Source organism: Callithrix jacchus, chromosome 6 (assembly GCF_049354715.1).
Source record: "Callithrix jacchus isolate 240 chromosome 6, calJac240_pri, whole genome shotgun sequence".
NCBI classification, from domain to species: Eukaryota; Metazoa; Chordata; class Mammalia; order Primates; family Cebidae; genus Callithrix; species Callithrix jacchus.
The window spans coordinates 104,228,852-104,256,671 of record NC_133507.1 but is presented as its reverse complement, the minus strand read 5'-3'; the positions used below and the strand labels follow the sequence as shown (position 1 = coordinate 104,256,671).

The 27,820-nt window shown below is 41.7% G+C and overlaps 1 protein-coding gene across 5 annotated transcripts in view; it reads right to left on the bottom strand.

Moving 5' to 3' along the window:
* Nucleotides 1-1,943: 1,943 nt before the first annotated feature.
* CFAP221 (cilia and flagella associated protein 221) overlaps nt 1,944-27,820 on the bottom strand; it is a 110,610-nt gene continuing 84,733 nt past the window's right edge. For 4 of the 5 annotated variants that reach the window (XM_035305087.3, XM_002749523.7, XM_008999025.6 and 1 more), the window contains exons 20-24: nt 22,758-22,913; nt 21,678-21,769; nt 14,877-14,969; nt 9,293-9,388; nt 1,944-2,239 (exon numbers count right to left, since the gene is read on the bottom strand). In XM_035305087.3, coding sequence (XP_035160978.3) covers nt 2,131-2,239; nt 9,293-9,388; nt 14,877-14,969; nt 21,678-21,769; nt 22,758-22,913 — 546 coding nt within the window. In that variant the 3' untranslated portion in view covers nt 1,944-2,130. Of the gene's footprint in view, nt 2,240-2,384; nt 2,959-9,292; nt 9,389-14,876; nt 14,970-21,677; nt 21,770-22,757; nt 22,914-27,820 lie in introns of all 5 variants that reach the window. The other variant, XR_004744728.3, reaches the window with a different exon arrangement.

Here is a 27,820-nt window from a genome sequence, read left to right as displayed (position 1 = left end):
CCACGGTGGCAACGGCAGCCAAAGTTCCACAGCTCCTTCATGGTCATCAGAACCAGTCTCTTGGGACAAGTAAGACTTCCTTGTGGTACCTGGACTTCTCCCGGAAAGAAAAGCAACTTCTGGAAGGTAAGCCTGCTATTTTTGTCAAAAGTGGGGTGAGAAATAGAAATTGTGAACTTTGAGTAGTAAAATTAATGCAACCTTATTTTATCCCCAAAGCTGATGACATGGGCAAATTGGTAGTTTAGAAAAGGAGGAGGACAAGGGGGAGGAGGACAAGGGGAAGGAGGAGGGGGAGGAGCAGAAAGAGGAGGCGGAGAAGGAGGAAGGTAGGAAGCAGAGAAAGAAAACACAGAGGCCACTGTGGGTGACTCTGGAATGAGAATTCTGCTGTCCTCAAGATGTGGCAGGCAGTGTCCCTGTCACTAGCCCAAGCCCATTTGCCCAGCACTGCCAACTAGCTCTGTGTCCTGGGAGCGCAGGGTCCCTCGAATTCTTCCCAGGCCTTGAAGTCACACAAGTATTAGGGTCTTCTCCAGCTCAGGAGTCACATAACTTCTATCCCTGGGGTTTCCTCTGTGGTGCAGGACTCACAGCGTCTCTTTCGGGGAAGGGCAGAAAGACGGAGGAGCAGCCTTCACTCTAGTCCGCAGAGGGTCTGCTACTGGGTAGACTCCAGGAAAAACAAATCATGCTCCTAGTGATCAGCAAGCTTGCCTGGTGCCTTACCCACAAATCTTGTGTTAACTGTGGCTCCTACCTTATTCCATCATTCCAGCCTTCCATCATTCATTCACACATTGTCTCTCAAACACCACTGAGTGTTGAGCAGGGTTCCCTGATCAGCCAATGATGATATAGGATGCCCAGTCCAATGTGAATTTCAGAGAAGCAATGACTAAGTTTTTAGTGCCACATGTTCCATATAGTAAATATATGGTTGGGACATACAAGAACATGTTATTTGCTGCATATCTGAAATTCCACTTTAACTGGGCATCCTGGGTTTTATTTGGCGACCCAGTGGCTACCGGGCTCTGCTCCTACTGTTGGTGTGCCCCTCCCCCCACCCCAGGGCATTTTCCAGAGACTCAGTGCATAACTGAGTCATGAAAACTCCTCTTCTGCACCTAGACTGGACGCTGTTCAAGACAAATGCTGTAAAAATGGGGTTAGGAGACTTATGCTCACTTGTTTACCTATTGTATTGAATGACAAGGAAATGGTCTTTAACATTTACTTGTTTAAAGAATGTGAAGACCAACCTCAAATAGGGTTTCTTGTCCCTAAAGAGTTTAGATTTTATGATGAAATAACAAATTCTAGAAAAATGTCAGACTCAATGAGTTAATGAAGACTACAAACATACAATCTGATACCAGCTATTTAAATGTGTTCACAGAAAAATGAGTGTAGGAAATCCATCCAAATATATTTGGATAATTATGGATTATTATTAACACAACCCAATGTAATCAGCCTTCCTGGCCTGTGAATATAAAAGCAGTCATGTTCATAGACACAACTGAGGCCTGGTTTTTACTGACATGTATTAACTGGAACGCATGGCTCCTTTGCAATGCCCTCCTGCTCCAGGTGCTTCTGTGAATTCCCAGGAGGAAAGCATCCTCCTGGGAAACTGGTCTGCAAGCTCTAGTCACTTTGCAGTGTCCTCTACAGGTCCAGGCCCCCTGCCAGCACCTGCCACCTGCACAGCTACTTGGAGAGCCAGTGTTCATACCAGTGCTGCCCTTCCAAAGCCAAATCTCGTGGTGCCTTCTGCAGAGGTGGGACGGCATACCTTCCCCAAAGCCATTCTCCCATCACACCTCCAAAACACCCTCAGAAGCAGCTGTCAGTGCCTGGCTCTTAGCCTCTCATCATGCGTTGCTGAAAAGCATTCCGGCACTAAACTCCGTACCAAGAAGCTAACAATGCTGTCATCATCTTAACGCCATTTTATTTTTAAATATAAGATTTATAATGATCACTTAAAAATATATACATCCTCTATATTTCATTTTTTTCTCTAGAAACTTTAATTGCAGAGATGGCTGGCATGTAAATGGATGCAAGGGGCCGCAGAGGCCCGCAGAAAGCAGATGGGAGGGACTGACCTACTGGTGACTTTCATTCTAGAATCAGGCATGTGTTGAGAGCTTTGCCCCGCAGATTCTTCATCTCCTTAAGCACCTTCTCTCCTGCCTTCTCTGCTGGTTGTTCTTGATCTTTCACTTCTCTGAGTATCAAAAAAAAACAAGAAGGAAACATGAGGACACTTAATAATACCATGCAAGTCACCCCCTGAGCACTGCAGGTGAAGGACGGAGGAGCATTTTGTTTAATATATAAAGAAGGTTTTCACCACATTTAGTGATAGTTACCAGAGAAAGCACTCAGCTTATGAATGATTCAGATCTGGCTTGTGGTCTCAGCTGTATCCGTTTCTGAGTATGGGCAAGTTACCTAAGCATCCAGAGCTCCTGTTTCCTTATGTACGAATGGTGTAATTCCCATCTCACAGCACTGTAGCGGAGGTGAGATGAGATCTTATTCACAGAGATCCTAGTGTGACGTCTTCTGAGTGCTCAGTCCATGCTGGCTGTTTTTCCATCTTTATGAATGAGCTAGATACACACTATTCTGACTCTGGCAATGGCTCCAGAAGAGTGGGCACCAAAAGGGAGGGTTGTGCTCCTGGACCAAGTAGTGGCTGACATGGAGCCAAGGCTGATGCTGGTGTGGCCGGGGTTGCTGGGTAGAACTTTGACTGGATGAGGTGTAAAATGAGGCTATCAATTGAGGAGTGCAATGCGGGGTAGACAGAGGGCTGAGAGATGGGGAGGGCTTGGGCTTCTTAGGGGCCTGTTTGCCTGTTGGTGGGCTGTCGCTAAGGATTAGGATGCAGATGGAGATCCGGCTCAGAGACTGTCCTGGCGCTCACCAGAATCCAGGTATCTGTGAGGAAATGATGAGTGTTTCGGTTGAAAGGACAGATATCTTGTTCAAAGATTGTGAACTCAGCTATATGATCTGCTTGGGCAATAGAAGAATCCAATATAAAATAAAGTGCTTCTGAGACATTTTCTAAAGAGGGTGACATGGCTGGCCAATGCCTGACAGTTTTGGAAAACCAGAAATATCTGAAAGTGGATAATTAGAATGTTCCCTAATGCACATAATTAAAGAAATTAGTTGGTATCATTTTATGGAATCCTGTTTAAATATATGTAGATCCTGTCTCCCCTTAGAGATAATAATGATTGAGTAATATTGTGTTGATCTAAGGAGTGCTGAATGATGTGTCAGCAACTGAAGTCACCGTCTCACAGTTCCTTGAACATTTTATGGGGAATGTGATTGACCTCTGGGTCTTGAGAGGGCCAAGATCGCTGTCCAGGCAGCAAAGAATCTCTCTGGTTAATTTCAGTCATTGAGTGAGAGCAGATGATTCTTTGCATCCATGAAAATAAATGTTGGCCAGATACCAAATAAAGAACAGTCTTCATGGGGAAATGGGACACTGTTGATGTGTTCTTTTTGTTCTGTCCCTGTCTGTCCAGGCTCTGGTCACGTGTGTGTCTGGCAGGGAGGACTCTGTTGGCTTCTGGCTGAGAGGTGGAGGTGAGGAAGGGAAAAACTAAGAACAGAGAGGTGGAAAAAACTGAGCACAGGATTAGGCTTGACGTAAGCTGAAGAGAGTTTCTGAACCAAATCACTTTTGAAAATGGTCTGTGGAATATCAACTTGCTGAAATACTATGCAGCCAATAAAATGACAATTATGTTGACAATTTTGATGCATAAAACATGCACATAAAATAATTTTACTTCCCAAAGAGGTAAATTAAAAATGCCAATTATTGCAAATGTATGAAATGTATACATGTATTTTTGAAAAATTAGAAGCTGACTTGGTGTGCAGAAAATTTACAGTTCATTGTTAGTTTTTTTTTTGTGTAAAGTACTAAAATATGTAAAAAATGATATACCACTTTGGGTGAATATGTAAAGTACTATGTTCTATTTCATTTAATAATAATTTGATAACCAAATGTCATTCAACATTAGCTCCATGGTATAAGGAGTGAAGACTCATGTAAAAGAGCAAGTGAGTAGATAGGTATTGAATATTATCTTGCTCCTGGGGGGCAAGCCAGTCTGTGTCCAGAGGCAATATTTAAATTAATCATTTAAAACCCTGGGTCAGTTATTTGAAACTTGAAGCAGAACACAAAGTGCATCCGTGTTGAGGTGCAAGAGGTTTTATATGCTGGGTAGTAGAACACAATATTCCACTGAGCTAATTAACTGATCAAAACAGACACTTACTGGAATTCTATTTAAAATTTCATTTCCTACATTTACTTTTACTAGAAAATGCCAGTCTATTTTCTGAGCAGTGTTGGCTGCCGCAGGTCTCTGGAACTATCACAGATAAACCAGAGAGATGTCATACTGCTCTAAGAAATGTGAGCATTTGTTTCTGAAAAGGCAGGCACCCCACAATAAAGTAGAAGACAAACTGACGAAACAAATTTGCAACATGTATAAGAAAGGGTAATTATCATTAATAAATGAGGGACTCCTACAAATAAGGAAGAAATACAGGCAAAATAGGCCAAAAAAGTCCCTCTTCAAAGAAGAGAAATGGTTGAAAAGCATTGACAAATTTTTAGTATAACTTGTAAACAAAGAAATTAAAACTAAAATAACGAGATGGTCTTTAAAAAAGTTCTGCCTCAAAGATGGCCAAATAGGAACAGCTCTTGAGTGCAGTTCCCAGCGAGAACACAGAGGGTGCGTGATCACCACATTTCCTTTTTACTGCCCACAGACCAGGAGATTCCCGGGCGGAAAAGTGCCACGAGTCTCCAGCACAGCTGTTTCAGCTGGTGCAGTGGGTCTCTGCACAAGAACTCACACAAATCTGGGTGCTGTTTCAACTGGTGCCTGAAATGCCTGGGAGACAGAGTCGCCCATTCAACTGAAAAAGAGGATTGAAATAGGGAGAGAGGTGATCTGGCTCGGTGGGTCCCACTCCCACAAAGACCAGCAATCTGAAACACTCTGGATTGACTGTTTCACAGCAAGCACAGCTGGACCTAGGACAGTCCAGCTCTGTGGGGGTAAGGGCATCCACCATCACCAAGGCAGTCCACCACTACCAAGGCAGTCTGCCATTACTGAGTCAGTCCACCATTACTGAGGCAGTCCACCATTACAGAGGCAGTCTGCCATTACAGAGACAGTCTGACATTACTGAGGCAGACCGCCATTACTGAGGGAGTTCTAACTATACCTCTATAAACAAAACTGCAAGGAAGTTCACACAGCATCTGGGCAGAGCCCACAGCAGCTTAGCAATGCCTCTGCTGGCAGACTGTGACTAGGCTACCTCCTTGCTGGGCAGGGCATCTCTGAAAAAAGGCAGCAGCACATCAGGAACTTATAAATAAAGCCCCACCTTTCCAGGACAGAGCACCTGGGAAAAAAAGGTGGTTATAAGCTCCACTGCAGCAGACTTAAACGTACCTGCCCAGCAGCTCTGAACAGAACAACAGAGCTCACAGCTCAGCACCTGAGCTCCTATAAAGGACAGATTGTCTCCTCAAGGAATTCCCCAACCCCTGTATATCCAAAGATGTCACCTCAGGCTGACATCTGGTGGGTATCCTTCAGGGACAAAGATAACAGAAGAAGAAACTGGCAGCACCCCTTACTGTTCTGCAGCTGCTACAGGTGATCCCCAGGCAAGCAGGGTCTGGAGTGGACCTCCAGCAGTCCTAAAGCAGAGGGGCTTGACTGTTAGAAGGAAAACTAAAAAACAGAAAGAAATAACTTCATCATCAACAAAAAGGACATCCACTCAGAGACACCACCTGAAAGTCACAAACTATAAAGACCACAGGTAGATAAATCCACAAAGATGAGAAGAAACTAGCACAAAAAGGATGAAAACGCCCAAAACCAAAATGCCTCTCCTCCTCCAAGGGATCACAAGTCCTCACCAGCAAGAGAACAAGGCTGGATGGAGAATGAGTCTGATGAATTGACAGAAACAGGCTTCAGAAAGTGGGCGATAACAAACATCTCTGAGCTAAAAGAGCATGTTCTAACTCAATGCAAAGAAACTAAGAACTTTGAAAAAAGGTTTGATGATACTAACGAGAATAAACAGCTTAGAAAAGAATATAAATGAACTGATGGAGCTGAAAAATATAACACAAGAACTTTGAGAAGCATACACAAGTTTCAATAGCCGAATCGACCAAGCAGAAGAAAGGATATCAGAGATTGAAGATCAACTCAATGAAATAAAATGAGAAGGCAAGATTAGAGAAAAAAGAGTAAAAAGAAATGAACAAAGCCTCCCAGAAATATGGGATTATGTGAAAAGACCTAGTCTACATTTGATAGGTGTACCTGAATGTGACAGAGAGAATGATCCAAGCCGGAAAACACTCCAGGATATTATACAGGAGAACTTCCCCAACCTAGCAAGGCAGACCAACATTCAAGTCCAGGAAATACAGAGAACACCATAAAGATGTTCCTCAAGAAGAACAACCCGAAGGCACATAATCATCAGATTCACCAGGGTCAAGATGAAGGAAAAAAATGCTAAGGGCAGTCAGAGAGAAAGGTCAGGCTACCCACAAAGGGAAGCCCATCAGACTCATAGTGGATCTCTCAGCAGAAACCCTACAAGCCAGGAGAGAGTGGGGGCCAATATTCAATATCCTTAAAGAAAAGAACTTTCAATCTAGAATTTTGTATCCAGCCAAACTAAGCTCTAAGTGAAGGATAAATAAAATCCTTTATGAACAAGCAATTGCTGAGAGATTTTGTCACCACTAGGCCTGCCTTACAAGAGCTCCTGAAAGAAGCACCAAACATAGAAAGGAACAACCAGTACCAGCCACTCCAAAAATGTTCCAAATGGTAGAGAGCATTGACACAATGAAGAAACTGTGTCAACTAATGGGCAAAACAACCAGCTAGCATCAAAATGGCAGGATCAAATTCACACATATGTAAATGGGCTAAACGCCCGAATCAAAAGACACAGACTGGCAAATTGGATAAAAAGTCAAAACCCACTGGGGTGCAAGGATATACATAGGTGATCATTAAAAAATCTGGAGACAACAGATGCTGGAGAGGATGTGGAGAAATAGGAACACTTTTACACTATTGGTGGGAATGAGTGTAAATTACTTCAATCATTGTGGAAGACAGTGTGGTGATTCCTCAAGGACCTAGAAATAGAAATTCCATTTGACCCAGCAATCCCATTACTGGGTATATATCCAAAGAATTAGAAATCATTCTATTATAAAGACACATCCACACATATGTTCATTGCGGCATTGTTTACAATAGCAAAGACCTGGAACCAACCCAAATGCCTATCAATGATAGACTGGACAAAGAAAATGTGGCACATATACACCATGCAATACTATGCAGCCATCAAAAATGATGAGTTCTTGTCCTTTGTAGGGACATGGATGAAACTGGAAACCATCATTCTCAGCAAACTGACACAAGAACAGAAAATCAAACACTGCATGTTCTCACTCATAGGCAGGTGTTGAATAATAAGAACACATGGACACAGGGAGGGGAGCATCACACACTGGGGTCTGTTGGGGGGGACTAGGGGAGGGACAGCAGGGGGAAGGGAGTTGGGGAGGGATAACATGGGGAGAAATGCCTGATATAGGAGATGGGGATGGAGGCAGCAAACCACATTGCCGTATATGTACCTATGCAACAATCCTGCATGTTTTTTGCATGTACCCCAGAATCCAAAGTGCAATAAAATATATAAATTAAAAAAAGTTCTGCCTCACTGATAAAGATGAAAATAAATATGACACTATTCTATGTTGTCCAGGGCATTTGAATGCAGGTGGTTCTAACCTCTACTAGTAGAAGAGATGGTAACACAATGTCTGGATGGTTATTGAACCATATATATATGAAAATTTTAAAATGTGCATTGATATAGAATTTATCCTAAGAAAACAGTCTGGTAAGTTTTCAAGGAATTATGGTAGAAGGATGTTTGCTGCAGCACTATTGATACATGTTCATTGGCAGATTCTTGGTTAAATAAATTATGGTACATCCACTCAGAGAAATACAATAATTTATATGTATATTTATAATATGTACTTACGATAAATTGTTAAATAAAAGTGCAGAAGAGAAAACAATATGTATAATATGACTGAATTTTGTTAAAACCATTTGTGTTTATATTTTCAATCATGTATGATGATTTCCATATATATGGAAAAATATATTTAACTATATATATTTAATATTATAAATATATTTTTATATATTTAACCATATAATATATTTAAACCATACACGTGGTTAAAAATATAAATACATACATAACATATACATATAAATATATATCTATATTTTTGGAAGATCATACATCAAAATGTATGTTACTACCTTTGGGTAGTAGGATTGTTTCTAAATTTTTAAAATAATATAAAGACATTTTTCAAAAAAAAAGAATAAAAATAAAGTTTATACATGGAATTTCAAAGTTATAAACCACGTGAACTATAGGTGATTGTTTACATTAAAAAGTATTCTTCAAAATCATTTTTTTTGTTTTAGTTTGTATTTCTTTCATTACAATGGAGATGAACAAATTTTATATGCTTCTAACTGTGTTTTTGAATGAATTTTTCGAAGGATGATGCTTGCTTGGCTCGTTAGCCCCTCATGGAGAGGAGGAGAGAACATTTACTGAGCTCTGGTTCACATCAGGCAAGTGGCTACGTGCTTCCATGGTTGGCATCTCATTTCATTTTTACATTTCCCCTGTGACGAGTAGATTTTATTTTCTGCATGCTACAGATGAGGAATCTGAGGCCCAGTTGATAAGGACAATAACTTGGTTCGAGATTTTATATGTGATAAACAGTGCAGCTACAGATGGTCTGGCTCCAGGGCCAGTTCCTTATGCTGAATGAAACTCAATCAGTTATTAATAAGAAACAAACATATCCCTGAAATTGGTTGATAATCACATGGAAAAATGGATTTCAGTTTTTAAAGGCTTCCTTGCTAACAAAATTTCAGGGAGTGTAATTGTGCCTAAAATAAAATACACATCTAAATATATGAAGCATCAGAAATGTATCTCTTTCAAAGATTGAGCTATTTAGACTCAGACAACATGATAATTTTGTACTTAATGTAGAACAAATTTCATCCGAGGTTACCTTTTAATAAAGCATAAAAAAGCATCCACTTACTTCTCCTTCCTGATGTCCTTGCAGTTCAACATAGGAAATGCCACTTTGATCATTTCTGGAGTCAACATAACTTCTATATTTTGCTCACAGAGCTCACTGCAAAGTAATAAGATGTTTAGTGGGACCTGCTTTTCCTTCCCAATGTAAAAATAGAATGAAATATTGTGATCATTAGGAGTTATGCAATTCTTGTGGTATTCAAGTTTAGTTCCATCTACTTTCGTTGTTTACATTAAAAGAAGCATAAGGCTGATAAATTGCTTTCCACCAACAAACAATGGTAGGCGTGATAGTAGTTATTTATAACCAGAGAATAAATAGTAATTTGAAAAAATGGGGGTTACAGAATTCATATTCTTTTCCAGTGCACATGAAGCATTTACCAAAATTGACCATATCTTGGGCTATAAAAGAAAGCCTGAAAGATTTCAAAAGACTGAAATTATTCAGAATATGTTCTCTGACCACAATGGAACTAGAATGGAAATCAATAGCAAAGAAGACAACTGGAAAGCCCACAATGGCTTTAAAATTAAAAAATCTATTTCTAGATAGTCTAGTTTTTTGTTTTCAATCTTTTTGTGGTCTGCTATCCCTTAGAGCAAGAGTTAGTAAACTTTTTCTATAGAGTTTATGGGTGATATGGTCTTTGTTACAATTACACAATTTTTTTCTTGCGGTTGTAGCAAGAGAGGAATCATAGAAAAACACATAAGTGAATGGGTGTGGTTGTGTTGCAATAATACTTTATTTACAAACGTAGGTGATTGGCCACATTTGGCTCTGAGCCATCGTTTGCTGACCTCTGGTCTAGAGCTTTGTTGTTCGATGGTTCAAGCTGGGCAACTGCATGTTTGGGTTTCCACTGGAGCAAAGTGGGGAGGGAGGGTGTGCAGGAGACATGCCCACTCTGTTAAGAGCTGACCTCAGTAATGGACTACATCTTGTCTGCTAACATTCCATTGGCAAAGACTTAGTAAAATGGACAACTTAACTGCAAGGGAGGCTGGGAAACTTAACCTCTAGTGGTATTCAATGATGCTAGGACTTTAGGAGAACAGGAAAACAAATTTTTGGACAGCACCCATCTTCACTACACTCAATTAGAGAAATGCTTCCAAGATCAACAAAGGGCAACAAATGCTTCAAACTCTGGAATTACAAACAGGGCACTTCACTCAGCAGAGATATACATAAAAAGAGGCGGGCATGGCAATTTTCTATCAAGAAAAATACCCTTGAAATTTGCAAAAGTTGTTCTAGCCTCATTAGATTGAAAGCTAATATTTATCGAGTAGCTGCTGTATGCAAATCACTATGCTGGTGCTTTGCAAACATTATCTTCCCATTAGCAGTTTCCTTATCTCAAAGGTGGGCATAATAATAAGACCTCATCATAAGGATTAAATGAGACTGTTTGCAAAGTACTCCCCGGCACACATTTAATGTTCAGTGAGTGTTAGTTATTATAATTACTACTCTCCCCATCAGCATCAGCACCTCCTTTAATTCTGACAACCCTCTATGAAGTAGGTACAACTATTCCCATTTCAAAGACGAGGAAATTGAGTCAAAATAGTGTGCACATCAGTGCTGAATAGAGGAGCTGAGTATGTTTGGATCTGCTGAACATCTCCCCAGTGGGCCTGACCAGAAAGAAGCTGAAGCAGATGTGGATCACCCCACCCTGGCTGCAGCAACCTCAAGAAATGCCATCATGCAGTGATTTGAGTAGATGGCACTTCAACATTCCTTTTCAGATCTGGAGTCCAAGGTCTAGAAGCTCAGGTGTTGCCAAGTATCACTGCACACCAGCAGGTCTTATTTGCCTCACATATTTAAGATTCCACTAACTGATTACTCACTTGTAAAAATGTACTTAAACTATCAGTATAGAATGTGTTTATAAAAGAAAAAATAGAAATAGTAATCAACAAATAGTTATTTTCGAGTATATTTGGTATGAAAGATGCCATATCCTGGTGTGTAATAAACCATTTCCTGCAATCACAAGCAGGCTGGCAGTGACGCTAGTCTGACCATGACAGTGATAATTAGCTATCAGTGCTTGAGTTATCAGGATTTCTTTGCTATATCAAAGCTTATGGTGTAATTTAGAACGCAAAAGTTTGGATATGTTAAGAATGAAAACAGTTTTGAATGATGGAGGTAAGGAGTGGAGATTGGCAGTGTTGCTGTCCATTGTCCTCAGATGGCCTTGGTCAACCCAGCTGTTCCCCCTCTGGCTTGCAATTCTTGAACAGGAGGTACTGAGAATGCAACATCCTGAGATAAACGACAGGGCTGTGTCCTTGTTCCTCCCAGAACAGGATGTTCTGCAATGCTGAAGCTCAGCGATCCCTGTGACACTCAGGGAATGAAACCCAAAGGAAAGGGGTCCCTCAGCTGTGATGCAATGTGGGACACATGCAGATGAGACTGCATCTGCCCTGGGCACCTTTCCTAAGCCTCAGTGGATGGGCTCACCCTGGATCCTAGGCTTCTGTTTATTCTTGCTGCCTATCTGTGAGTCATACATCTGCTTTGCCTGACTTACTGTCCTTGTGTTCTGTCTCACTAAACTACACCTAAAACCCTTTGCCGATGTCAAAGAAACAGTCAGAAAAATATATTGATACATATGGATGCTCCCTGACTTAGGATGAGGTTAGGTCTCATTGGACCCATCATAAGTTGAAAATACCACGAGTTGAAAGTGCATTTTTGACTCATGATATTTTCAACTCATAATGGGTTTATCTGGACAGAACCCCATCATAAGTCGAGGAGTATACTGAATGAGAGTCACTTTCATGCTACTACTGTAAAGTTGAAAAATCATAAGTCAAACCAGGTACCATCTGTAGTTTCTATAATATTTTGATAAGTGACAGGAGTTAAATACTAAGAGCTTCATTTGCAAAGTGAGAAAGCAAAGACCATGTATAGGCACAATTCATTCATGAGCCACATCTCAAATAAAAATGAAGACATCCATCTTGCCACAGAAATATGGCAATACTTCAAAACACTTCCTCCACTCACTTCAAGGCAATGCAATCCCAGGTAACTGCTACTGGCATGGGAGTCAGAACCAAATGCAGGATGATCAGGCAGGCACGGGGCTGGGCACTTGGCCTGAACGGTGATCAGAGTCCAGAACTTTCATGCCAGTACTTCACACCAGTCAAATGAAAGCATGCGGGAGCATCAGGCTTCTGGTAAAGCAGCTTAGCTGGCCGTTTGTGTTTCCAGCTTTTTACCCATCCCCTCCCTCGTGTTCTCCAGGGCCTCCCCACTGGACCGGGAGTCTTCTCATTCCCATCACCTCTCCTGCCACTGCCCCTCAACCTGAACTCTCAAAAGGCTCTGGCGAATTTATACAGAGTCATAAGTGAGACTCAAAATGTTCCCTCCCCAGAGGTACTTGAAACAAAGCCCAAAGCGAAAGAAAAGGGTCTTCAGTAATAGGAGTTCAGTAAATAGTGGGTAGGGAGGAACTCTGGGACCGAGTCTTCCTAATGTGCCAGAGCTCTTGTCATGCAGGGCTGGTGGCCCTCTTTGTGCTAATCCCCAACTCTGCTGTCACAGATACAGCAGCAAATCCAAGTATTCCTTTACACCCCCAAAGACATGAAAAATAAAAAATTAAAAATATCAGAAGTATTTATTCATCTATACTTGAGATATAACATGGATGGAGGAAAACCTCTTGGGACATGAATACCTCTTCATTTGCTATTTTGGAAATCTAAGCATGTATCTTCACTTATTCTTTTTTTTTGAGACGGAGTTTCACTCTTGTTACCCAGGCTGGAGTGCAATGGCGTGATCTCGGCTCACCACAACCTCCGCCTCCTGGGTTCAAGCAATTCTCCTACCTCAATCTCCCGACTAGCTGGGACTACAGGCGCGCGCCACCATGCCCAGCTAATTTTTTTGTATTTTTAGTAGAGACGGGGTTTCACCATGTAGACCAGGATGGTCTCGATCTCTTGACCTTGTGATTCACCCACCTCGACCTCCCAAAGTGCTGGGATTACAGGCGTGAGCCACCGCGCCCGGCCTATCTTCACTTATTCTTATACTGGGTGGTACAACTTTATTCTAAAGTGAGCTGTTGCTTGCCTACCAAGTGTCAGATACTGGGCTAGGGTTTTGGAATACCAAGGTCATTAATGGTAGTATATCTAATTATCAAAACCTTACTATGTATGAGGCACTGAGCTAAACATTTGACATGTATTAATTCATTTGCTTTTCATAGCCACCCATGAGATGGGTCCTGGGATCATTCCATTTTGAAGATGAGGACACTGGGGCACTGAGAGGTGAAGCCACTTGCCCAAGGTGTACTGTGAGTGAGTGGTGGTGGGGGGTGGTGGTGTTGAACCCACTGCCTAGCCCTTCATCACACTATTCTATACAACATCTCGGGTGTTCTATAATCTTCTAATGGAATCTAATTTTGACGAGAGATGAGTTTGTATACAACTTTATTCTATGTTGGTTAATTAAACTAGAAAATTTAAATGAATTTTACTTTTGCCTGGTAGAAAGTATCTATTTTAAAACATATGGACTTTCTAATTTTCTTCCTGAAATTATGTGGTGATATAATAAGTAGCTAAGTATATTTTTAAAAAGAAGAAAGTAATAACTCAGATCTAGAGGCATTTGCAAATGGGGCAATGCCAGGTGAACCAGCTGGAAACACGTGTGAGCTGGACATGCAAATGCTGCATGCTGTGATGCTCACGGTGGAGAAGCTGCCCTGGGACAAGGGCATGGGTTCCTGCTTGGCTCAGGTTTCCCATTCGTAGCTCTGCTGCTGAGTCTGTAGCCATCAGGTATAAATGAGCATAGCGACAGGAGATTGAAGACCGTTTTCATTGGCTGTTGGATGCTGATCAGTAAAATAAAATTTAAGTGCCTTGCTTCTGGACTTGTTTTTTTTTTGAGACTGAGTATCACTCTGTCACCCAGGCTAGAGTGCAATGGCATGGTCTTGGCCCACTGCAACCTCTGCTTCCCAGATTCAAGTGATTGTCCTGCCTCAGCCTCCCGAGTAGCTGGGACTACAGTGCATGCCATCACACCCAGCTTATTTTTGTATTTTTAGTAGAGACAGGGTTTCACTGTGTTGGCCAGGCTGGTCTCAAACTTCTGACCTCGTGATCTGCCCGACTCAGCCTCCCAAAGTGCTGGGATTACAGCCATGAGCCACCGTGCCTGGACGCTGGACTGGATTTCTTTATGCCCATCCAAGTTCTACCCATCTTTCACATACTAACGCAAGTCCATGTGACCACTGAAGCCTTCTAAGGCCATTTAGCACCAACTCAGATCGCCTCTCCCTTGAGCTCCTCGAACAGCTAAACATAAGTAAATCATAGAGTTTAGAGACTGTCAATTCTCCACCAGGAATTTAACATCTTACCTGGGTGGTGGTATGAATGGGCGTTAGCTTTATCTTCTCATTTGAGTTGCTAGCCCAGGAACTCTGAGCTCTTCTGAAGTGCTTTACAGTACCTCACATATTTTTGAAAAACAGACATTAGAGGACAAAGGTAAAAAAAAATACCGTTCAACTGTTTCTAGTCTGTCTTCTTCTGGTAGGGCATCAAGAACGGCAGGGACTTCTATTGGAAGCATAAATGAATTGAAGGAGTCGCAGCTGTGGAAAAACCACACACATAGTCAAAGACAGAGTCACAGGGAAGTCCTGTGGTCTTTACATCATTTTCTAAAGCATTTTTATTTTACCACTGGTGAGGCCTCTGCTACTCTGTCCTTCCTCACTCTTGAAAAGCCATTTATGGTTTCCAGAGGCAAAGGCAAGGGATGCAATAGGCCCCAGTCAAACCTGGGAGAATGTTGCCAAGTATGACATTTCCTGGAGTTTAAAAAGAGAATCATAGCATTTTTCAGTTTGTAGTGTCTAAAATTGTATTATTTTCTGGGATGGGTATAATTAGATACTGATATGGTTCGGATCTGTACTCCCACCAAATCTCTTGTTGAATGGTAATCCCCAGTGTTGGAGGTGGGGCCTGGTGGGAGGTGAATGGATCATGAGGGTGGAGTGCTCAAGAATGGGTGAGCACCATCCTCTCGGTGCTGTTCTCATGACAGTGAGTGAGTGAGTTATCATGAGATCTGGTTGTTTAAAAGTGTGTGGCACCTCCCCTGCACTCTTCCTCCTGCTCTGGCCATGTGAGGTGCTGGCTCCCACTTTGCCTTCCGTCAAGATTGTAAGTTTCCTGAGGCCTCCCCAGAAGCCAAGCAGAAGCCACCGTGCTTCCTGTACGTGGAAGCCTATGGAATCGTGAGCCAATTAAATTTCTTTTTTTTAAAAAATAAATTACTCAATCTCAGGTATTTCTTTATAGCAATGCAAGGACAGGCTAATACAAATAGTTACTTTTGGTCCTAGTATTTTTCTCCCTCCTTTATATTCCTTCTTAGATATTCTATTCCTTTTCATATCTTCCTCCCATCTCCCTATGCATTGTTCAGTATTGTAACTTTAGAGCTTTATTTAAAAATTCCTGGCTATTGAGAATGTTAAAGGAATTGAGAGGGGTGAAAAAACATATTGTTATTTTAAAACTTGGTAGCAGACTTTTGCTTCAAGTGGATTGAATGAGCACTTTTTCTGGGGTCTCAACTCCTTCCACACACACATTTCAGATGATATAGAAGGAATAAAAACTGAACATACATCAGCAAAGAGAACAGGAGAAAAGACATATGTGGATAAAAGTTTTCAGTCATTTTCTGGACTACATTTCTAGAATCCTAGAGAATCCTGTCTCATGAAAAACAGTGAAGAACGACAGAGCCTGGAGCACATTTGGAAGGAAACAGACCTCCTCACAGATGCTGGAAAGGCTGAGGCTGAAGGTAGGGCAGGAGGCAGGAATGGAAAGCAGGGATTAACTGACAGCTCCTTTGTGTGTGCACATTTGTCTTTGAGATAAGATTCTTATCTTTGTTTTGTTATTGTGCAAAAAAGCACCTGCTTGCCAAGTATGAAGACTCGCTGAGAAAAAAAATTATAGCACCATCGTTCTGACTAATGGGAAAAGAATGAGGAAAGCGTCTGTGAGCTGATATAGAGTGACTTTCTGGAGACATTATTAAGTGGAGAAAAAATGCAGAAAAGCATATCAGAATGCCACTGTTTTTATAAGAAAGAAGGGAAAATAAGAAAGAAAAATATTCTGCCTACCATCACAAAGAGAAACACAGGAAGGATATGTTAGAAGACCAAGCTGGCTACCTGCCAGGGGCTGGAGGGAGCAACACTTCCCTGAGTATGACTTTTATGTAGTTTTGAGTTTGGAAAACATGTTAATGCTCAATATATTGAAAAAATAAAATTAAATTGATAAGAAAGTGAAATAAAAAACAAAGACTGAAAACAAACTGAAATAAATAATAATATTTCACAGAAATTCCATAACCACATTGGAAGGAAAGAAAGACGAGAGAAAGAGAGAGAGAGAGAGAGCGAGCGAGCGAGCTAAAGGGATGAGAAAAGAGAAAAGAAAAAGAAGTCACCCAGTAACTTACAGTATTTGACTAGATACCTACAGACTTGGGTGGAAGCGGGTAGGGGAGACCTGCAAACAAATCGAACTTATTTTGCATGTTTAATAAAGGTGGCTATGGATCAATCAATTCTGAAATGATTTTTGATGTATTATAAAATTGAGTAAGTAAATGTATTAGAAGCCAGGGTTCTCACAGTGGAATAAGGGACATACAAATATGGAATGGCAGAAAGCAAGCAATAACTCCATGGATATGGACTGGAACTGTAGGTATTGGTGTGAATACATGATTTCTAAAATATGGATATGTATGAGTATATGTGTGTTTATATGAATATACATTACATATATATGTATGTTGCATATATCTTTGTGTGTACACTCTTTGTGTGTGTGTGTGTGTGTGTGTATTTGTGTGTATCCCTGACTTTGTCTGCTGAACAGGCCAAGAAACAAAATTCCCCCAGTAGCAATGTGTACACATAGCACCCAGATTTTGGTCTTTAATCCCATTTTCCACCAAAAGGAAGCTGGGCCCCAAGACAGAGGTTAGCCCTATTAGTAACTGACTTCATGACAGATGATCCAGGTTCTATTAGAAAATTCTACCAAACTTTACATTAGAACGTGTGTAGTCAGAGGGAATTTCCACTAAGAAGAGGGACTGACACGTTCAGGTTCTGGGCCACTCGCCAGGGACCAGGCTGGTCTAGAACAATGGAATGGCAACAACCAGGAGTTTTTCATGAAGCAAAACTTACCCAATTTTAAAATTCTGAGATCATATTTCTCTCACTTTTTTTTGTGTTAATATATTCATTTAAAATTGAAATGGTGATGACAGTAGATGGTGGTTGGGCATTTTAAAATTTGTTTTGCTTTGTTTTATTTATTTTTTTAAATTTTTAATTATTTTCTTTTGAGATGGAGTCTCACTTTGTTATCTAGGCTGGAGTGCAGTGGCACAATCTCTGTTTACTGCAACCTCTGCCTGCTGGGTTGAATCAATTCTCCTACCTCAGTCTCCTGAGTAGCTGGGATTACAGGTGCCCACAATCACACCTGGCTAATTTTTGTATTTTTAGTAGAGATGAGGTTTCACCATGTTGCTTAGGCTGGTCTCGAACTTCTGACCTCAAATGATCCTCCTGCCTCAGCTTCCCAAAGTGCTGGGATCATAGGCATAAGCCACTGTGCCCAGCTGTTGCTTTGTTTAATTTTAATGTCTTTACTTGATAAAGTAAAACCCTGAAAAACCCAAGGCAGTTTCCAAAGTTCTTCTGGACATTTTGCTCATGTATGAAATCAGAAGGTCTGGAAAGTACTGGTATAGACGATCTCTTCAGTTGTCACTGATGCTCAGATTTTACGGAAGTCCATAGAGAGTTAACAAATTCTCTCTGAGTTTACTGAAGAGCAAAGATATAAATTAACTGCTCCAGTTATTACAAATACAAAACTGGCTTGGAATAAATAAACACTAAATAACTATATTGCAGAGTTTAACAACAAACAGTTGTCAGGGGCCAAAGATACAAGGGAAACCTTGTAAGTAATAGCTAATTTATTCAAGCGACATGGCTGCAAAGTTGAAATATCATTTGTAGGAAGTTGCTATGGGTTGAATTTTTTGTTTCCCCCAAATTCATGTTGAAACATAACTCTCAGGCCAGGTACAGTGGCTCATACCTGTAATACCTACACTTTTGGAGGCCAAGGTGGGAGGATCAGCTGAGGCCAGGAATTTAAGATCAGCCCGGGCAACCTAGCAAGACCCTATCCCTATTTACATTAAAAATAACAAGAACCTAACCCCCAGTGTGATGGTATTTGGAGATGGAGCCTTTGGGAGGTGGTTAGGTCATAAGAGTGGAGGCCCCATGAATAGCATTAGTGCCTATAAAAGAGGCCTGAGAATCTGGGAGCCATTGCTCACGTCTGTAATCCCAGCACTTTGGGAGGCTGAGGTGGGAGGATTGCTTGAGGCCAGGAGTTCAACACCAGCCCGGGCAACGTAGCAAAAACCTATCTCTACAATAAGTAAAATTAGCCGAGCATAGTGAGGCACACCTATAATCTCAGCTACTTGGGAGTTTGAGGGAGAATCATTTGAATCCAGGAATTTGAAGCTGCACTCCAGTGTGGAAGATAGTATGCACTCCAGTGTGGAAGCTATGATTATGCCACTGCACTCCAGTGTGGAAGATAGTATATCTCATCTTAAAAAAAAAAAAGCCTGAGAGCTCCCTTCCCCTTTCTGCCATGTCTGGACACAGTGAGAAGACAACCATGTGTGAACCAGGAAGCTGGCCCTCACCAGACACCAAGTCAACTGGTGCCTTGATCTTGGACCTCCCAGTCTCCAGAACTGTGAGAAAAATGAATTTCTGTTGTTCATAAATTATATCTATGGCATTTTATTATAGCTGCCCAAAGAAACTAAGACAACTTAAAAAAAGGAATTACTTCTTATTTTGTATCTGTTTTCAGAAATAAAAACAAGACCTAGAGTCTTACATCCAGTGGTAATCCATGCTAAGGAAATACAGAATCCTCTTTTGATTTTACGAGTTGTTATGCAACTGCAGTTTATTTTGAAACAAAATGGTCCAACAGAGCACTCAGGCACAGAAGCTGAAAATAACAACTCATGGTTTGAGAGTTTTCTTTAATTCATGGAGAGTTCATGTTTAATTCATGGTTATTCAAGCCCAAGGTAACTGCATTCTGATGGCTTGTTGAAAGAGCAGCCTCGGGAGTTTTTTTTTCCCCCCAAGGACATTGCTTTGGAAAGAAAATAGGATGCTTTCTCTTGATTCTTAAGAACCCTACATGCTGACGACGGGTGGACACGCTCAGCAGGTCACCACTTCTCACCATTCCTAATTTTTCTTATTCAGTCCCCAAACCCCATTTGCGTAGATCATTTCTGAAGAATCCTCACCCCGCAGCAAAATGAGGCAGTCTGTCACTGTGGTGATGGACTATCGCCATCTGGTGGTGACAGAGTGACTGCGATGCTAAGTGGGCGGGAAAGGAGCGTAGAAGAGAGAGGAGTTACTAAGCCTGCACCAGGGTGATGGTAGAAGCTTCACAGGATCGTTGCACTTTCATCCTCACACACACACAAATGTGAGGATGCCATCACTGCCTCTGTCTCCGAGAGGAGGAGACGATTGCTCCAAGGGCTTCTTTAGTACACAGCTCGCCCAAGGACAGAGCTGGTGATACATCCAGTGTACAATGGAGGCAGGTCTCTCCCATGCCAAAGCTTTCCTTCTTTCTTTGATGCCATTGTTTCTGCCAGTTCTGGAGATTTAGCATTCTAGAAATATGCTAAAAATGTAGAACAAGGATGCTGAGTTTGGGATGACAACATGGTGGATGAAGAATGGATGAAGTAATAATTGGAAACAATCATATTTTTGAGCTCCTGTCATGTCCCAAATCCTACGCTGGATGCTTTCTGTTTACCACATGCTAATCTTCAGGCAAAGGAGAGGAGTAGAGAAGCCCTAAGGAAGTGACCCAAAGGGGACGGCGCATGGGAAAGCCTGGACGGACAGCTGCATTTGGCTTAGTTCAGGAAGAGCTTTCCAATGAAGCCTTTCAATGGAGAGGATGGAGGAAGTCAAATTCAGTGTTCTGGAGTCACAACCCGGATTCCAACTATCTCCTTGAATACCTGGGGAGGGGTGGGTGGATGTGTGGTGTATATGGGATGGCTGCACGTTGGGTGAGTTCCTGTACTCCCACTAAAATTAAAATGTCAGTGCTGAGAAGGGCCTTTGCAACAAGTCCAATCCCCTTGTCTTACTGACAAGAGTACTGGACCCAAAAAGCTGGCCAAGGGGCATGGCTGAGGCCACATGGCTCCCGGTGGTCACGTAGCCTCCCTGGTGAGTTTCTGAGTCAGAGGATCCAGGTTACACGAGTGGGAGCTGGGGGTGTGTAAAGATCACCTGCTGATCTTGGTTGGTGGCAGAGCTTAGGGGGCATGCCAGGCCTCTGCCACCTTGGGGTGGGCCTCATTCTGGATTATAGGATCGGAACTTCGTTTGACAGCTGATGATAATCATTTTGGGACACTAGGCATGTCTGCTCACCAATCACTCATTTAGCTTTATTTATAAGGACAGTGGACTGAAGAAGCAAATTCAAGGGCTCAGGAGTGAGCGATTGGCCAGGCAGAGTCTAACGAAAAGGCACCAGTCTACTCGTTTGATATCTTAAGGTTTTGAAGAGATATAAGCAAATTAGCAAAAATGTAGTCACTCTAAGTTTCTTCTTTCATCATCCAGCAATATTCTGATCTACTCAGTGTGTATCTGGAGCAAGGCTGTGTCTGTGTGGGGATGGCTGTGGGGCTCACAGTGAATGCCAGCCTGTGGCATGAGAGGGCCGTGGATCCTTTGGAACTGGATACAGAGGGTGTGGAAGGCTAATCTTGGCAATTTATAATATTTTTCTTTTTTGTTTTTGTTTTGAGACAGAGTCTCTCTCTGTCACCCAGGTGTCAATTTATGGATTTTAAAAAGACTGACCGTGAATATTTCAGTTGAATTAAATGGATTGGCTGTCTGCTTGTACTCAAGCATTGCCAGTTAGTCATCTAGGACATTATTTTTCAAAAAACTGTATCTCAATTAAGATATATTCCAAATATAAAAATCGGTTACACATCATCACATTTCTCTCCCTAGCAAACTTCCCTCATGCTTTAGAAGCATGGTTTGACATATTATTGGCATTTAACTTTTGGGTATCATTGCTTCTGTAATCTGTGGGGCACACATACTTGTGAACAAATGGACGAGCGTGCTCACCTCTTCGTGGTCTCCATCTTGAAGGGGTCTGGCAGGGAGGAGAGAACCAGGGACTGGAAGCTTTTCCAGTGCATGATTCCGGGAATAATGTCCTGTAAGAAAAGCCAGCACAGAGGTGCGACATGGGAAGCAACTGTCTGGTGAGGCAAAGTTTTGGAGGGACTTTTGTTTTAGTCAACGACTTTTCAGTCTTAAAGGTGGCTCATTCACTGTGAGCCCCGCGGCAATCCCCATGTGCTTTGCTGAAGCTTGGAGCTGTTGCTGCAGGCAGCGGGACCCACAGAGGGTTTTTGAGCCGGAAATGACAGGATCCACTCGTGCCCAAGGAAGATTTCTCTGGAGGGAGAGCTGACTGCAGCAGCGGCCAGCAGTGGGCTAGACTGGAAGGAGGTTTGCAAATCTGTTTGTTGTGTCAGTGCAGACTGGAGGCCCCCCAGGGGTGGTTAAATGAGGGGAATGAGGGAAAGGGTCTCATGGGTAACTACACAAAGTCCATAAAACAGAAAGGCAAGTAGGTGACACAGGAAGAGGAGGCAGTTAAGGGTGTGGCTGGTAGAAGTGGGGAGAGAGACCATAATCCAAGTTAAGGGTTGACCGAGTTTGAAAGGGCTGAGGATAATTCTCAAGGGGTGTCGGAGGTCAGGGTGCTCCCCTGGGGGGTAGGGTGGGAGGTAATTCTTTGCAGCCACTTCTTTGTATGTGTCACGCCACCATCTTGTCCATTCTGGTTTTTACATTTGGGGGCCAAAGAGAGAGGAGGTCAGACCAAGGGGTCGTGCATACCATGTGGCCGTTTTGACCTGGTTGAATATGAACACATGAACATTAGGTGCAGCCTTCCAGAGGAATGCTGACAAAGGGCAGCAGGAGCCTGAGAGGCCGGCATGGTCAGGACAAGGCAGTGTGGGGTTTCCACCTGTACCTCTTTAGGGCTGGCAGTATGAGGGTCAGTGTTACCATTCTTGTTCTGCAGCTGTGGCGGCAAACCTTTGTCTCAATTCCGGCTGTGACCCTGTCCTCGCCCCCTGCCCTCCCTGCAGCCCAGGGCCACTCGGCCAGTGAACCTGGTGATGACATTACCGTGTGATGGAGAAACTGCTTTTGGGTGACAGGAATGCTGGACCTGCGGTGAGACTCGGTGAACTTGTACTTGGGATGAGAGCATAGATGGTAATCTATTGACGTTTCTGCGTAGGTCAGAGGATGCATTACTGCAAATAATCCTGGGTTGGGATTCTGTGGAAGACAGGGAAAAAAATATTCTTTTTTGTTTACCAGTTTCTAAGCCAGGCATAGGATAGGCGTCAGCTAATGCTGTCTGTGGTTCCCACTAGCACTAACACTCTGTGACTCCATGTCAGCTTGTCTGGAAAAGAGAAGCAGGAGAGCCAAGGTGTCTTCAAGTCGGCAGCGTTTAAAAAATCAGTCATTCATAAATGTCACTTTTCTGGCTTAAGAGCTTCATTACATACCATATGGGTTTGCTAAACTCACACGAAAACAAGCACAACTGAAATCGCAGCTTAAAATAGCTTCAAGTATTTGTTTCTAATGTTGATGAATTAGAGGAGTCAATGAATAAGCAAACTGGTTTAAAAAAGCAAATAAGCTTCTGGTTTTGAAAACAAAAATAGGCTTTTAAAAGGTACTTTAAAGAGATGACAAAAAAAGAGGATGACATTTGATGTATCAGGAAATGTCAACATTAACATTGTTTTGGTAATGTGTTTAGTTCAGGAAGCCTCCATTTGGAAGTTGTATCTGGTTTTAAGGGAGATCCTGTTTTTTATTAATTTTCCAGCAGAACTAATGGAGGCATAGAGCAATTATATCAAAATTCTAAAATATAGAGCCTTTTACTGTTCTCTCAAGGGCTTGTTCAACAAAAACCCTATTCTTGTCCCAAACAACAATATAGTCCCCTTCCCAGCTGTTTAATCTCAGATGTTTGATGTTTAAGAACCCCTACGTTGAGATTCTGTTGTTTGTATGACTTTTTTAAACATGTAACCCACCCCCCCACCAATCTACTTAGCTTATAGAAACTCAATCTCACTACCAAGGAACAAATGCCCCCAAAAACTTAAATGACAGGCAGCTGGACCAGAAATGAATTCCAGCACCCAGATGCAAGGTGAGGGAGGGCCCAGCGGGGGTGAGTCAAGAAGGCTGAAAAGACAGTAAGCTTCGATGCAGAGGCTGCCTTTCTGTGCCATTTGAAGGCCTGGGGCAAGGGTCGGGAGAGGGCTCTGGACTGAACTCCTGGATATAAAGGAGTGGGAAGGGCAGGGAGGTGATAATGACCACTGAGGGAGTCTGAGATGCCTACAGTAATGTGGAAACAAGCATACAACTTGGTAAGCACTTGTGGTTGAGGCAGGATTTAGGGGCATATATAAGGAGGCAGTGATATGGGGGGTGGGGCTGGGCCTACCCTAGGGGATAGTGTGAGGGCAAAGGTACACAACACCATGAGAAGGGAAATGACCTGTGTGGCTTTCAGGAGTGTCTTTTACTGTGGTTGACTGAGGGCATGTGAAGTTGCCATGTGGCTGGCTGTCTTGGTCTGCCTTGGCCCGTGTAATGAATGCAGTCTTTTTGGAAATGGCAATAGCACTGTCTCCCACAGTTGTCATCCTTCGGATCCCTATTGCTACCAGAGTAACTGGTCTGAGTGGTCACCTTATGATGCTTTTAATTTTAATTTTCCTGAACTAATGCATGCAGATGGTAGCAACTCATGTAGGCCGCAAGGATTTGTGAGGAAAAGCAGTGGTCTTCTGTGAGCCCTTCCTGCTTACGCACACAAATGCCCCCTCCAAACTTCTCCTTTCATGTTTTGAAGACTATTCTGCTGCTGGTCACCTTTGTGACTTGAAATGATACACACATAGCCCTATTACTTGCTCATCATCTTTCGTTGAGTATTTCAACTTCCCTTCGGGTGAAATGAAAACATCATCCCTCTGCTTTCCTGTACCTTTCCTTCTTGCTTTCACAATTTTCCTCTGATATTGTTGAGATTCTTAACATTTGCCTTCCAGAACTACAGCCAAGGCATTCATGCTTTGCTCACAGGTTGTCGCGAAAAGTTGAAAACTATTAAGTAGCATTTACTTTCTCTCAACTGTGTAAATACCTTTCTCCGCCAGGCTACGTGGAGGCTTGAATTATGTGTTTGGTTTATTTACTTGTTTATTTTTTGGCTAATGGTTCAGTATCAGGACCTGTGGGCCACTGTTAGAGAAGTGTTCTGATATCAAGGCCAATGGATTATATTTTTAGACTTTCCATCAGTTCTTAAAATCATGTCAAATTTTAGTTTGGTTTTCTATTTGAAGCACATACTGATACTCAGTTGCTTTCCCCCCTTGTATAATTGCTTCTCCTTTTCGCCATGTGCCTTTATACAATCCTTGAACATTCCATCCTCTTAACTGTTCTGTTAGTGCTTGAGCCTACCCTTCCCCAGACACCTCTTTCTCAGAGCCCTTTACCCTCCCTCCTCCGGGCTGAATGCCCAGAGGTCAGCCCAAGACTTCACTGTACTGCTCCCCTGGTTGTAACCACTACAGTATTTCTTTTCTTTCCTTAGGGTCTCCTAATTCTTACTTTTAGTGCTGTACTGATGTGTAATATATGTACAATAAATGACACATATTTAAATTACATAGTTTGATGTGTTTTAACATTTGTTAGACCTGCAAAACCACTGCCGTCATAAACATAATGAACATTTCCATCACCCCCAAGAGTTATTTCATGCTCTTCATCATTCCCCCATCCTCACTTCCTGCCCCTCCATACCCATCCACCAACCTATCCACAGGCAGCCACCAATCTTTCTGTCTCTGTAGATTACTTTAGATGTTCTAGACTTTTATCTAAATTGAACAAAACAGCATGTACTCTTTTTTGTCTGATTTCTTTTACCCAGAATAATTATTTTGAGTATCATCCACATTTTTACACATATGAAGAGCTCATTCCTTTCTATTACTGGAGAGTATTCAATTGTATGGTTATGCCACAATTTGTTTATCTGTTAACCTGCTAATGGACACTTATTTTCCAGTTTGGGGAACATATACATCTGCTATGAATATTCTTACACAAGTTTAATGCTTCCATTTATCTTGGGTGAATAGGCATGGAATGGGTGGTCATATGGTGGGTGTATGTTAACTACTAACTTTGTAAGAAACTGCCAAACGGTTTTCCAAAGTAGTTGTACCATTTTACATTCCCACCAGCAGTTTTTCAAACTGTAGGTGTTCTAACAGAGATATTGCAGTTTTAATTTGCATTGTGTCAATGATGCATTATTCTGTGCATATTTTTCATGTGCATATTTGCCGTCTGTATACCTTCTTTGGTGAAGTATCTGTTCAAATGTTTTGCCCATTTTAAAAGTGGGTTGTTTGCTTTCTTATTATTGAGATCTGATAAATAAAAATTATTACATTGTGGTAATAACACTTACCATGAGAGCTACGCTTTTAACAAATTTTTAAATGTGCGTTATTGGCTATAACTGCCACGTTGTGCCGCAGATTGTGAGACCGTATTCATCTTTCTTGGCTGCAATTTTATGCCCGTGGCCTAGTAAGTCCCCATTTCCCCCTCTCCCAGCCTCTGATAATATTCACTCTTTGATTCTGTCAATCTGGCTATTATAGATATCTCATATAAGCAGAATCATACAGTATTTGCCTTTCTATAACTGGCTTTTTAAACTTAGCACAACGTCCTCAAGGTTCATCGGTGCTGTTGTGTATTACATAATTTCCTTCTTTTTAAAGGCTGAATAGTATTCCACTGTCTGAATACACCACTTTTGTAAATCCATTCAGCTGTTGATAGATTTTTAGACTGTTTCCGAGTCTTAGCTATTGTGAATGGTGCAACAATAAACATAGGAGGGTTAATATCTCTTTGATATCTTGCTTTCTTTCTCTCTCTCTTTTTTTTTTTTTTTGGAAGCAGGGTCTTGTTCTGTCACCCAGGTTGGAGTGCAGTGGCACCATCATAGCTCACTGCAACCTTGACCTCCTGGGCTGGAAAGATCCTCCCACCTCAGCATCCCAAGTAGCTGGGACTACAGGCTTATGCCATCACACCTGGCTAATTTTTTATAGAAAGAGGGTCTTGTTATGTTGCCTAGGCTGGTCTCAAACTCCTGGGCTCCAGTGATCCTCCTGCCTTGGCCTCCCAAAGTGTTGAGATTATAGGCATGAACCACCATGCCTGGCCCTGATTTTAATACTTCTGGAAACATATCCAGAAGTGGGATTGCTGGATCACATTATTATTGTCATTATTATAATTACTATTATTTGAGATAGGGTCTTACTCTGTTGACCAGGCAGAAGTGCAGTGGTGAAATCATAGCTCACTGCCACCATGAACTCCAGGACTCAAGGGATCCTCCTGCCTCAGCCTCCCAAGTAGCTAGGACTATAGGCATGTGCCACCACACCCAGCTGATTGCTGGATCATATGGCAGTTCTATATCTAAGTTTTTGAGGAACCTCCACACTATTTTCTACAGTGGATGCATTGTTTTGCATTTCCACCAATAGTGTGTAAGGATTCCAATTTCGCTACATCTTCCTCAACACTTACTGTGTTTTATTTTTTTGATAACAGCCTTCTTGACAGATGTTAGGTAATATCTTATTGTGGTTTTGATTTTTTTTTCCCGATGATAAACCTATTGGCCATTTATAAGTCTTTGTTAGATAAATGTCTATTCAAGTCTTTAGCCCACTTTTAACATCCAGTTATCAGGTTTTTTTTTTTAACTATTGAATTGTAGAGGTTCCTTATATACTTTGGGTATTAACTCCTTATCAAATATATAGTTTGCTGACATTTTCTCTCATTCTGTAAGTCACATTTTCATTCTGTTGGCTGTTTCCTTTGCGAGTTTTGAGAGTTCTTTATATATTCTGGATACAAGTTCTTACTAGATATGTGTGATTTCCAAATACTTTCTCTAAGTCTGTGACTTATATTTTCATTTTCTTAATATTAATAGAAATTCTTAATTTGGACAAAGTCCAATTAATCCATATTTTTTCATTTATGGATTGTGGTTTTTTTGGTGCTTTATCTAAGAAATCTTTCTCTAATTGAAAATC